Below are 13593 nucleotides of genomic sequence, written 5' to 3' on the forward strand. Positions count from 1 at the left end.
AAGCAAAGCAGAACAGTACTTGGGTACCTATCCATAATCAGCCTTGAAGTAACAAATGCATATCGTGAGCTGCTTTGCTTTTCATCTATATCACATTTTAACTTCAACTGAAAATGGAAGTGGTAAAATAATAAAGGCAGGGAAAAGAGGACTGTGTGCATGCGTATGAGCATGTGTGCACACGTGTGGTTTCCTATGGTTTTGAAGAAGAGCAGATTTATGACAGTATCAGTTTCATATTCTCCGTGCTCAAAAATAGTTGACTATGCTCCAGATATAAGGAAAGAGGTGACTATAAAATAGTGAAAAAATTGTTTTCCTTTTATTTGGGTGTTTTAAGGGGGAAAAAAGGCAGCTTCTGCGTAATACCACATATTTTGACATGAAATACATTGATTTTAGACTAGGGACCCCATGCTGGTTTCTGTAGTACAGTTCTTGGAGTAGTAAAGAAATCCATGAACACAAAGGCCTTTGGACAACATAAAGTATAAGAGGCCAAGGTTTTAATTTAATAGTCTTCAGTCTTCCCTATGGGCATTTCTTCCTGACTTCTCCAGATGGTCTACATCCATTAAAACAGCAGATAGGATTTTAAGGTGTAGTTCTTTACCAGAAGTGTTTTCTTACTGGGAGTTAAGAGAAACTCCTGAAGATTAAGGTTTCCTTTGGGAATTATTAGGGGAGTGGAGGAGAGGGAGCAAGCTCTGACTACCACTGTCATCTCACTGTCTCCCAAACCAGAAGTTTCTTCTCTTAAATCTTGAACTGCAATGCTTCCTGACTGTTCTGGAGGCTCAGTGACTCCTTCTTGGAAATGAATGAATAAATTCACACTGTTTGAGAATAAATAAACTGTTTGAGAAAGGCTGCCAGTGAGTTTAATCAACTTGTATCCAACTCACTATTTGAAGAGAACGAATTACTCACTTGATTGAATCACTTAGTTCCACGTCTGAGGTGTGGTACTGAAGAGAAGGGCTCCTATACATTGTGTCCTTGAGTACTGCAATTGACAAATCATTCTCATCAAAATAGAAACACATTTATGAAGCATCTATTGTACACAAGATTTGTAAACAATCAGAATATGTAGGTTAATTATCAAAATAAATTAGTACTTGTTAAGGGTTCATGGAACAGGTGAGATGGGTATTATTAGTAAAAAGGAGGAGGCTTGCTATATATTAATTATCAGGTTACCAAAGCTCTGAGTAAATTCAATAGCAATGTTAAGAGTAGCTTCTTAGCAAGTACTTGGTGTCTGGTTGAAAACTGGCCACTCTATTTACTTGGGCAGAAGTGTGGTTATATTAAGCTGTTTTTAGTGATAAAAGGTTTTTTTTTTTTTTTTAAAGTTTCCACCCGCTGGAATCTGACTCATAATGTCCTGATACTGTATTCTTTTCTGAAATCAGAGTCGAGGACAAAGAAATCTATCTTCTAGCACTGAATGAGAATAAATTTGGGTGTGTGGTCAGATTTATGAGTATTATAGACAAAGACTGGATAACCTATTTTTTAAAAAAATAATTTTATGCTGCAGTAGTTCTATATTACTAGTTTTAGCTTGATAAAAGAGCAACAGGTCAAAAAATTAACATTCATCAAATGCCAGTGTTGTATGTCAGGCACTCATATATTCATGAAAGTAAAAAGTGAAAGTCACTCAGTTGTGTTCACCTCTTTGTGACCCCATGGACTATACAGTCCATGGAATTCTCCAGGCCAGAATACTGGAGTGGGCAGCTGTTCCTTTCGCCAGAGAATCTTCCCAACCCAGGGATTGAACCCAGGTTTCCCACATTGCAGGTGGATTCTTTATCAGCTGCTGCTGCTGCTAAGTCACTTCAGTCATGTCCAACTCTGTGGGACCCTAGGTGAGCCACCATATATGCATACAGTTATCATTAAAGTTTACAGAAAGCCTGTGATAGGTAATGTTTCCTTTAATCAAGGAAAAAACTGAAGTTCAGAGACTGAGATGGAAGACTTGGGATGCACTCAGATCTGCTAGCTTATGATTTTTCCATAAAATCACTTAGGCATAAAGTGAAAAACTTAAGATTAGGTAGGATGAAACAAAATGAAACAGCTTGTCTTCTATAATTTCTTTTAGTTTCGATGTAACCTTTTCCGGCAGGGGGAACAAGGTGAATAATATTGCAGGAAGATGCTTGTATTCTACAAACCTGTTGATGGGGGCTAATAGAAAGAGATGAAATTGGAAAATGTACATTAAGCAATATATAAACTTGGATCATAATCTTTCTGAATCCTATTGACTTTAAAGTTACTTTCAAGATGGGTATCAATGTTCTATAATCTGTAAAGTGTAAATGTTACTATTCTATCTGGTTTGTAGAGACTCTAAAGCTATTGAAGAGTCTTGAAAAATTCTTAGGAAAGCTGCTATAAAATACAAAGAAGGCTTATGTGTCTGAACTTCATCAGCACACTTAAAGCACTTTCTTCTTACCTTAACTGCCGAACTCATAATATTGCATCCAAATCCCACCTCTATTCTCTGGTATCTCTACCAAAAGGTGGGTTCCTCCCAGACAGGGAACATGTCTCTTCCACAGTGGTATCCATAGTAACCTGGACAGTGTCTGAAATATAATAAATGTTCAGTAATAAACATTTGACTGGATAAACTGTTGACTGGACATAGGAGCCATAGACATAAAAGGTGCTAAAAGGGGGTGGTTGTTTTACATAATAAAATTTTTTATTCTGGTTAAGATCTTTAAAAAAATCTAACCAATAAATTTCAGAAAGGAAATCTATGGTATTTTAGGTACTGTGTGCCTACGTGCTCAGTCGCTTCAGACTCTGCGACCCTATGGACTGCAGACCGCCAGGCTCCTCTGTCCATGGTATTCTCTGGGCAAGAATACTAGAGTGGGTTGCTATTCCCTCCTCCAGGAGATCTTCCCGACCCACGGATTGAAGCCATGTCTCTTATGTCTCCTGCATTGGCAGGCAGATTCTTTACCGCTGAGCCACCGAGGAAACCCATTTTCAGTACTATGTAGCAATAATCTCCATCCTTGGGCTCGCAGGTTGAAGAAAAGTCGGATTCTAAACCAGAGATGAGAACAATCTTTCACTAGGTGTCTCTCTTTCCCATGAGTGGGCGGCCTCTCGGTGGGAGGAGGGACGATAGGGGGCATTGTACAGCTGCAATCAAACCGCGTGTCACACCACATCACAGTAGACGCTTGCAGCACAATGGGGCATAGTTCAGTTTCTATTTCGTTAATGATAATCTCTCCTTGGGATTTAACTACAAGCAGCTTGCACTTTCATTTCCTCCAAACATACACATAGACATTGGTCCAGTCTTTTAATAGGATTTTGACAGTGCCTCTTCACCCAGCATGAAAGGATCAGGTATCCCGAGTCAAAAGAAAACAACCCCTTAAAATTCTTATTTTAACCATGAAATGAGGCGGGCATTCCTGGAGGGGTTTATCCGTTACACATCCTAAAGTACTTTGGGTCAGCTCCATAATACCAATGGAAAATATAATTTGTAAAATGCTAAATAATTCTTTCAAATCACGAGGATAACAACTTCCCCAGCTACTTCTCACACTCCATATTATGAAGAACCCATTCGTTACTGGATTTTTTTTTTTTTTCTTTTTTGCCTCAAACCTGAGATAAAATACACATAATAAGCATTCAAAAAGATTGGGTCTAAGAATGAAAATCCATTTCCTAAGAAACCTTTCATTGGAACTTTGCGCGTGTCTGTTTTTCTTGACACTATCTTACCCAATGCCTTCCTCTCCAACCCAAAAGATACATAGTGATGAGTTCTGAAATACTGCGGACACACGACAGAAGGAAATTTGAAGAGGAGAAAGGAAATGGGACGTCTGCTTTTGATAAGCAAGTCCCGGGGACTCCCACTGCGGGGAGGGGTGCCTCTCAGAGGGATGGCGGCCCTGAACTTCGCACCGTGTCCCCTGTCCTAAGTGCTGGAAAAACCACTTGTCAGCCTTCCAAGATGAGTTCCCACCCCAACTCCGGCCTCCTCGTGACAGGAGATGGCTTGTGAAGGCAGAGCGGGGAACTCCCGAGGAGGCTCCGTCGCCGAGTGCGATTGTGGGGTGGGGTCTCGGGGATTTCTGTGAGGGGCCGACCCGCTGGGGAAAGTCGGCTGTCCCAGTCGGCAGAAGAGGGATCTCGGCAGTCGTGTGCCGTTCTCCTCCCTCAGGGACCCCGTCCTGGCGGGACCCCGCCTCCCAGAGCCCTCCCGGTGATGGGGAAACCCCTGGCCCGCCTCGCAGCCTAGCGCCGCCGCCTCGCCCAGTCGGCTCCAGCCCGCCGCCCACCAGCCTTCAGGCCCGGCATCTTTTTCGTAGGCCCGGCCCTCCCCGCGTCCGTCACCGAGAGGAAAACTATGGAGGCGGTTCCCGCCCGCAGGCGGGTGGAAAAGCCCATGGTGAATGCCTCGGGGTCTCCCCCATCGCTGCGGGAAAGGGAAAGGGGGGAGAAAATGAACCTCACTGCCCAGGAGAACTACCCGAATTCCCAACCTGGGGGAGGCCTTTATGATGGAAGGGAAGCCGAGGGGAAACCCTAGGCACTTTTCGGGGAATCCACTAAGCCAAGGGAGGGTCATTCAGCCTGCACACATTGGTTACTATGACAATACAGCTACAGCCTCCAGTTGCCTTGACAGCTGCTTATCCAATCCGATTGGTTTCTTTTCTCTCCATCCCTGGGCTCCACCCTAACCCCTCCAACAGTGTCCCTGCGTGCAGAGGGAGGGGCCCTAGAAAAGAGGAGGGGGTCCTTAGCGTCACTCTAGGGCGCGAGGGCGGACCAGAGACAAGGGACTGGGGGCCGGAACTGTAAGAGGAAGAGGCGCGTTTCCGGTCGGGAAGAGTGGAGGAAAGGAAAAAAGGAAGAGCGAAATCGGACGGAGTGGAAAGACGGGGGAAGACTTTGAGTGTAACTCCCGATTGATTTGGGCTCGATGTTCCCGGTGAGGCTGGGGTTGCCCCCTCGCGCGGGAGGAGAGGGGTGGGTTGGCCGGAAGCCGCCAAGCGCCTCCTGTGGGCCACTCAGCAGCCGCACAGGCGCCGCACGGCTAACTGATCCCAAGAGGGAGCGCTACAGAGAGGCGGAAATCACCCGAAGGGACCGGCGCCGCTGAAATCTCGCGAGAGACCCCCCCCCCCACTTCCTTCCGCTGCTGTCCCTCTTTCCCCCGCCCCCATCCCTTCTCCCTTTCCCTCCCCCCTTCCCGGGTCGGAGTGTCCCTGCGCCCCAAGGGCCGGAGCAGCAGCGAGAGCAGCTTTCCCCGCTCCCTCCCACCTCGCCTTACTCACCCCCACCCCCCCGCCGAGCGAGGAGGAGCCGGAGGAGAGGAAGATGGCGGCGGCCGCCAGCACCCGTGGTGCCGCGGGGCCGCTCCGAGGAGCCTGAGAGACGCGCAGAGGCTTCGCGGAAAGACGCGGCGGCGGAGGATGAGCCTGCAGAGCGCGCAGTATCTCCGGTGAGTGTGGGGGCCGGCCCAGTACGGAGCCGGGGAGCGGGTCGAAGGTTGGGGGCACGGAGCAACAGACACAGAGGTGGTACGTCCGGGGTGGCGGGGGAGTTGCTGTGTCCTCTCTTTTCCCGGCTGGGAGGCGGGGGCTGCGAGAGGCTCGGCGGGAGGGGGCGGAGCGGGCACACTCTTGGGTGCCTATCCCCCTTCGCGGGCCGGGCTGAGTTCCCGCGGAGCTGGCTGGTCTCGGTGCGGGGAAGGAGGTTAGGGAAGCGTGAGAACGTGTGTGTGTGCGCGCGCGCCCGGGGTCGCGGGCTCGCTGGCGAGTCGGGGCGGGGAGGCGCCCGGGGAGGCGGCGGCGACCCCGAATGGAGGTGGGTGTGGAGGGGTCTGATCCCGGCGGCGGGGAAACGTGGTGTGGTTGTGGGGCTGGAGCGATGGCTGGGGAGAAGGCCAGGTGGAAGTCTGCACACCTGGGGTGTGTGGGGAGGCCTAGAGGAGGGGGAGGCCGCCGGAAACTGGAGTTTGTTCATCGTTCTGGGGTTGGAAGTACTGAGAAATAATGTCATCCTTAGTTAGTCGGTAGGGTGGGAGTAGGGGGCATAGGGAAGGGAATGGATGAGGAAGTGAAGAAAGAAGGAGGTTGGATTCCCCAGAAGAAACTGGGTTAGAATCTGTCGGAAGATACCATTCGGAGAGTAGTGTAGATCCATTAAGAGTGGTGTAAAGAACTTGTATGTCGAGGTAGAGTGACGCATGGGTGCAGAGTGTGAGAATGTGATGTGTATCAGGGGAGGGTTTAGGGGGCGATTAATACACACTGGAGAAGGAAGATGCAGATTGGAACCAAGTACATGGTGGCGAGAGCGTATTGCACCAGCTATTGTGCAGCTTGGAAGGTTCCATGGAAGCAGAATAAGAGCTTGAAGGTAGAGATAAACGGGGGTCAAGATCCTGATGGCACAGGAAAATGAGATTGTTAAGAGCCTAAGACTAAATGGGGAGTTGCCACTGCTTAGAAAAGGGGAAGGGAGACCCTGAAACAGGTCTTTTTGTCTTTTAGTAGCAAAACTAAGAATGGCAAACTTATGGTAAAATGATTTAAAAAGTGGTTTCATACCTTGTGGAGGAGGGAATTGGATGGGGTAGTTTTTAGTGAAGTGAAAGTATTGGTGTGGGAGTGGATCCCTGCAAGAAAAGGTCTGTAGTTAAGTGCTACATGAGGGTAGCTATTCTGCTTTTGAAAGTAGTAATCGTTTTATTAAGCGGAGTGTGTAGAGAAGGTTGAGATCTTTCAAGTATGGTGGAATGCCTGAGTTTAACTGACAGCATGTATGCCCAATGACTGCATGGTAGGTAGGTGGAATTATAGGGGTATTTCAAGGTCCTTTTTCTCCTTTATTATCCCTTTGTTGTTTAACATATCAGATAAGCTTAATAAATACAACCGTGGTGAAGATGTATGACAGATGCTGTAGAGGAGAGATATGGAAACTGTCAGGACAGTCCTTAATTTTAAGGAATTTGCAGGTTAGTATGTATTAGGCAAGTAAACTATGGTAAGGATCATAAAGGATAACAAGTGTCACCAGTCCAAAGGCAGAGTATTCGAGCAATTGGGATGAATCAGGAAAAGCTTCCTTTGTTTATTTCCTCATTCATACACATGATTCATCAGTCATTTTGGTGATCACCTATATGAGAGGCATTGTACTAACTACTAAGAGTATAAAAGTAAGACTCCACCCTCCTCTTACAGAGTTTGCAGTTTGCTAGGCTTCAAGGAGAAAGCAGCACTTAAATTGGACCTTAAGGATAAACAGTGTTCTGAGAAGTGTGGATTGCGAAGGAGGAATCCATATGAAGGAGACTGAGCAGAGATATATAGAAAGGAGGATTGGGCTCTGGGGGAAGTACTCAGTCCAGTTAAACAGAAGTGTAAGGTGATGCAGCTGGAAAAATTTAACAGTTTCATAGATTAAGTTTGACCCCTTCTTTTTACAGATGAAGAGAGCATAGCCCCCAAAAGTTAAAGTTATTGAGGATCATATAATTGATTTGTGGAAGCTAAAACTCAAATATAGGTCTTCTGACTCCAGACCAGCTATGCTGTGTTCAGCATATCTGAATTTACCCATTCTTTCCACAGATATGTCTTGAGAGGTTGCTGTATTCTAGGCACTGAGGATTCAGTGGTGAATGATTAACAGTGAACATGGGAAAGTATTTGCTGATGGAAAGATGCAACAAATAAACATAGGAACAGATAAATGTGTTTACCAGGTGGTGATAAGTACTAGCAAGAAAAATAAAGTAAGACAGGGATGTGCTGTTTTATATAGACAGGGTGGTCAGGGAAAGTCTATCTGATTAGGTGCCCATAGAGAAAAATCTTGACTACTTCGACCTTTAGTGTATCATTAAAATGAGTGGACAATGGAGACTCTGAGAGGGTTTGTTTAGAAGGGAAATCACATGTTCATAGCTTTGTATTAGGAAGGTGCATCTGTGTGGTGGGCAGTTAAGGACCAGAAATAAGGTGGTGTCAGTGAGACTGGAAAGGTATGGTGAAAAGCAGATCGGGAGAGTGGTGGTATTTTTTTTTAAATGATGATGAATGATGTTTGAAAAGCCCAGTTTTTAAAAATATTTATTTATTTGGCTGCACTTGGTCTTTGTTGCGATCTTGTTCCCTGACCAGAGTTCTAACTCAGGCTCCCTGCAGTGGGAGCTCGGAGTTTTAGCCGCTCGACCACCAAGGAGGTTCCGTGGTGGTATTTTTAGTGGGAAGATCAGTTGGCTTTGAGAGGCTTCTATGTTAATGTATCTTGTGTTTTTAAAGTTAGCATGGTAAGGAAGACTTATTCTTGGGTTGTAGAATCAATAGTAGACACCTGGTAATGAATTTAGTTTTTTAAAGAAGGGAGAAAAGAATAAGAGTGAACACAGGTTAAAATAGCCTAAATTTCCCAGCTAAAGTTGAACAGGCAAAATTGAATAGGCGTAGGACCTGAAATCACATAAAGATTCCTGAAAGCCAGTCTTTTCTCAGTCTTGCTCATCTGTCTTAAGTAAATAAAAGCAAATCTTAGGGCTAATAGTTGACAGAGATGGGAAGAGGTGATAAAATAAGACTTGCACCAGCCAGAATTTCCCTCTTTCTCTTCTTTAGATACTCACTGCATTTGAAGTGTGCTGGTAACTAGTGGTTACCAGTGGGGATGGAGTGGGATGCAGTATAGGGGTGGAAGAGTGGGAGGTATGAACTATTGGGTGTAAGAGAGACTCAAAGATATATTGCACAACATGGGAAATGTAGCCAGTATTTTATAATTACTGTAAATGGGCAGTAACCCTTAAACATTGTATTAAAAATTAAAAATAAAATCTGCTGTGAGAGTCTAGAGAATGTCTTCAGGGAAGCATTATATTCACTTTCTTTCCTTTGATGACTGTGGAACCATTGGTTTTTATAGACAACCTGGGGAGGATGCTGAGTGAGTGTGGCTGTGAGTATAGCAGTTATTCTTTGTGACTTTCATTTTAGGAAGAGTGTTGGTGTCTACCTTTGTCAGTGGTGTAAGACCATGACTGGGCAGTCTTTAGACTGTACAGCTACAGATCTTCCTCATGTAGATGAAAATTAGTTTTGTCTCAGCTGAATTAATTTGTCAGAGTAAATGAGTTGGTGTTGAAATGGTGGGGTGGTGGCAAATCAGGGGATAAGGTGGCAGTTTCAAAAGAGTGAGAAGTGAGGATATGAGGTAAGAAGCCTCAGTAAGACAAAGAGAGGGAAGTCAGCATCACGGGGACTGAAGTAGTCTTGAGTTGTAGAAATAGTGTGCAGATGAAAGGAAAGATAAGCCTGTCCTCTGTATGGGTGATGTTCTGGGCAAGACAGAATGATGACTGTTTTTTGTTGTTAAAAGGGGAAGGGAGTGTCACTTTTTAAAATAGACCAATTAGAGTCCTATCCAAATGATTAAGTTGAGAATACATTTTTATATTTTATAAAAACAAATGGTCTTAAATATGGGGCTTTCAGACTGAATAACACTGGAAATTTAATACTCAAAGAATTCAGTGTTTTCTTTTTTGATTTACGACAAAATGGAAAGATGTTTAAAGACTTTGCCATCTTTGTTGAATAAAAGAAAAAGGTGTATTGAATATAGTTCATTTGAGAAGGGTAGGCGAGGGTGAGAATAGGCCATAGAGGAGACAGTAGGTGAGGTATGATATGCTTTAAAAGAATAACGTTTGAAAGAATAGAAATACGGAAATTAACATGTCAAGGTTGGAAAAATGGAGCTGGGTAAGACTATGCCAAAGCCTTTGATTGTGTGGATGACAATAAACTGTGGAAAATTCTGAGAGAAATGGAAATACCAGACCACCTGACCTGCCTCTTGAGAAACCTATATGCAGGTCAGGAAGCAACAGTTAGAGATGGACATGGAACAACAGACTGGTTCCAAATAGGAAAAGGAGTACGTCAAGGCTGTATATTGTCACCCTGCTTATTTAACTTATATGCAGAGTACATCATGAGAAACGCTGGGCTGGAAGAAGCACAAGCTGGAATCAAGATTGCTGGGAGAAATATCAATAACCTCACATATGCACATGACACCACCCTTATGGCAGAAAGTGAAGAGGAACTAAAAAGCCTCTTGATGAAAGTGAAAGAGGAGAGTGAAAAAGTTGGCTTAAAGCTCAACATTCAGAAGACGAAGATCATGGCATCTGGTCCCATCACTTCATGAGAAATAGATGGGGAAACAGTGGAAACAGTGTTAGACTTTATTTTGGGGGGCTCCAGAATCACTGCATATGGTGATTGCAGCCATGAAATTAAAAGACGCTTAACTCCTTGGAAGAAAAGTTATGACCAACCTAGATAGCATATTGAAAAGCAGAGACATTACTTTGCCAACAAAGGTCTGTCTAGTCAAGGCTATGGTTTTTCCTTTCGTCATGTATGGATGTGAGAGTTGGACTATAAAGAAAGCTGAGCACCGAAGAATTGATGCTTTTGAACTGTGGTGTTGGAGAAGACTCCCTTAGACTGCAAGGACATCCAACCAATCCATTCTAAAGGAGATCAGCCCTGGGTATTCTTTGTAAGGAATGATGCTAAAGCTGAAACTCCAGTACTTTGGCCACCTGATGCGAAGAGTTGACTCATTGGAAAAGACTCTGATGCTGGGAGGGATTGAGGGCAGGAGGAAGAGGGGACGACAAAGGATGAGATGGCTGGATGGCATCACCGACTTGATGGACGTGAGTTTGAGTGAACTCTGGGAGATGGTGATGGGCAGGGAGGCCTGTCATGCTGCGATTCGTGGGGTCGCAAAGAGTCGGACATGACTGAGTGACGTGATTGAACCGAACTGAAGTATTAGAGTACCAGACAGGGAGGACATCATTAAAGTTGTTTTGGAAGATGAGTACATAGAATAATCATAGCCATAGGGAGTATCAGGTCAAATCTGGTTGTAAAAGGTGGCCACTGGAGCTTCTGCCCAACACCTACTGTGGTTGTGGGAGGCAACTGTTCCCTCTGTCTTCCCTCCAATAGTCTCCTTTGTTTTTTTTGTCTTTAATTTCTTTTTATGCTGAAGGTTTTCCAGTGGCATCCACTTGAAGTTGATCCCTGGTGTTAGACCACTTCACAGGAAAGGACTACAGCTTACCTGTTTTGTAGAAATTTTCTGAATAATACTTCTGTGGGTGGAGAGGTGCATTCCAGTAGCATTTTCTTTGTCAGAAACTTTGTTACCAGAAGGAGGGATATACAGCAGCCACAAGGTTTTTTTCTGAGATAGCAGAGAAATGATTGTCATTTAAATACTAATTAAAACATCCAATATGTTGTAAGATCAACTTTGTCACTTTAAACCTTGAGACAGAGGGAGATAAAGGGAATGGATGAGACTGGATAAAGCAGCAAGCACAGTCTTTTTCTAGCCTGGAGAGGAGAACTAGGTCATGGGATCTTTTGGGGGAAATACGAATACTAAATAGGGTGGGCTCCAGATTCTGGAAGAATCTGGTAATGCAGGACTGGATATTCACTGTCCCTGGAAGGCTCAAGAAGTTCTCTAGCATGTACTGATGCTAATTCATATGGTCAAGAAGTCTTCCCCTTACCCATTCACCCACCCCCCCACTCTCATGCTGAAGATTTAAAATAGCATTGGTCCCAGAGATACAGCCAAATGTGGCTGATTTACCAAAAGTGGTAAAATTGTTTGAAAAAAATTACCCTCTCACATCTTATAAGTCTATTTTTTGTTGCAGTAGTGTCAATAGCATTTTACCTACTTGGGTATTAACTGGCTAAATTATTCTGGCAGTTAATTTCTGCTTTACTTGTGGTTTCAGTTGGACTCAAAATGTATACTTCCTGTTCCATCCTGTGTTTCATTGCTTTCTAACAGCTGCTCTGTTTTACCTTCATGGTCCATGAAGCACTTGCTGAGTTTTTGTTTTTTCTTTTAAGATATGTTATATTAAGATCTGGACCCTCTAGTGTAGCAAGTTTGTCATGAGGCAATTTTGGGATGGATGAGAGTTCAGACTTAAAAAGGGCTGTTTTGTTGTATGGTGGAGAAATAGCATTTGTAGCCCGCAACTGCATCTCTAACCCTGGCTAGCCTTTCAGATTTCTGTTACTGGTGGCATGAATAAGTACCTGAAAGTTTAGGTGGGTTTGTTTAACTGGTCTTTTTCAGAGAATAGACTATTAAGCAAATGTCTTCTGGATAGTGGATTGTTCATCTGTATGTGGGTATTTTGGCAGGTGGTTATCACATATTGCCATTTAATTTTGTAATCAAGCTGTATTTGAATTGTGAATAGACTTGTCAATGGCCTGAGAAGTTACAACTTAGAAGGACTTAATCAACAGTTACCGAAAAATACCGTGGTGGCATTTTCGCCAGCATGTCACACTGTAAGGGAAAAGTTGTAACCAGCTCCTTTCTTGTTAACAGGTATGCGGAGCTGTTTAGACAGATTGTTTTCACCTTCCCTGAGGCCCAGTTTTTAAGTGTAGGTGACTATGTTAAGAAAAACGTTATGATTCTCCGGTAGACTAGGTAACAGTTTTGCTCAGGGTTGTGCTGTAGATAATTCCTTGTGGGGAGCAATTCTGTGCATCATGGGATGTTTAACAGCATCCTTGTCCTCTCCCCACTAGATAACAGTATCATTCAACCCCATTCGTGACGACCAAAAATGTTTCAGCACATCGCCAAAAGTTCCCTGTGGGTGCAGATTCACTTAGGTTTATTTTTTCCCACCTCCTTCAAACCGCAGGTTACAAATAAGGCTAAGGCTTCTCTTAGCAGTTTGGTTTTAGGTAGTAATAGGCCAGTTACCATGTTTAGATTTTACCTATATAAACCTGTACAAGTTTTAAATGTATTTATTTAAAAATTGTGTTTTATTTTACTGATAATTACTGAATACTAATGTGCAGATCACAATTATAGGGGCTTTGCCTCTGGGAAATTCAAAGATACTAGAGAAAGGTTATTAGTGAGTGAATTGGTAAGTGCTACAATAAACACATACTGTGCAAGTTTAAGGGAAAGAAACTTTATTCGAATAGAGTTGGGATGAGGAAGGTATCTTGAAGGAGGTGAGATTTGGTCTGGGTTTTTGAATATGGTTGGGACTTGTAAAAGTAGATATTGGTTAAATTGACATTTCAGGCAAGAAGAACATCTCATGTCTCCTTTATTCCAAATACATTTTAAAAAATTTTATTAACTCATTCAGTGTATAACGTTAGAATTCTAGCCAGGCCTTTCTAAGTTTTCTGTTATGGACAGAATTAGACATATGTGAAGTGTTAGTTCTGAAGACTTGGTGGCTGGGAGAGGTCTTGAAAAGGGAAAAGCAATTTGGCAGTGGGGTCCTGCAGAATCCCTTCCTTGACTCTGTTCTTGATTATGTATTACTCCCTCTAGAACCTTATTTCAGATGTGCTGTGTTCCTTCTTTTAATCTTTTTAATCACTGCCTTTACTAGTTTTCTGTTTCGTGGACCAAACTCAGCTTTCTCTTAAAAGTTCTTGC

The 13593-nt window shown here is 43.8% G+C and overlaps 2 protein-coding genes across 19 annotated transcripts in view; one reads left to right on the forward strand and one right to left on the reverse strand.

The window, feature by feature from the left end:
* NMNAT2 (nicotinamide nucleotide adenylyltransferase 2) overlaps nt 1–5439 on the reverse strand; it is a 217688-nt gene extending 212249 nt beyond the window's left edge. For 2 of the 7 annotated variants that reach the window (XM_061383446.1, XM_061383452.1), the window contains exons 1-3: nt 5349–5439; nt 2480–2612; nt 931–1006 (exon numbers count right to left, since the gene is read on the reverse strand). In XM_061383446.1, the coding sequence (XP_061239430.1) occupies nt 931–992 (62 nt within the window). In that variant the 5' untranslated portion in view covers nt 993–1006; nt 2480–2612; nt 5349–5439. Of the gene's footprint in view, nt 1–930; nt 1007–2479; nt 2613–2815; nt 2964–2998; nt 3742–3783; nt 4150–4550; nt 4641–5348 lie in introns of those variants that run through there. The other 5 variants (XM_061383449.1, XM_061383448.1, XM_061383451.1 and 2 more) reach the window with 5 other exon arrangements.
* The window catches only part of SMG7 (SMG7 nonsense mediated mRNA decay factor), an 85995-nt gene continuing 77829 nt past the window's right edge, over nt 5428–13593 (forward strand). For 7 of the 12 annotated variants that reach the window (XM_061383422.1, XM_061383425.1, XM_061383424.1 and 4 more), the window contains exon 1: nt 5428–5515. Coding sequence is in view for 5 of the 12 variants with exons in the window: in XM_061383423.1 (XP_061239407.1) it covers nt 5487–5515 (29 nt within the window). In the remaining 7 variants the exon portion in view is untranslated. The remainder of the gene's footprint in view (nt 5516–13593) is intronic. The other 5 variants (XM_061383423.1, XM_061383430.1, XM_061383428.1 and 2 more) reach the window with 1 other exon arrangement.

Source organism: Bos javanicus, chromosome 16 (assembly GCF_032452875.1).
Source record: "Bos javanicus breed banteng chromosome 16, ARS-OSU_banteng_1.0, whole genome shotgun sequence".
Taxonomy (NCBI): Eukaryota; Metazoa; Chordata; class Mammalia; order Artiodactyla; family Bovidae; genus Bos; species Bos javanicus.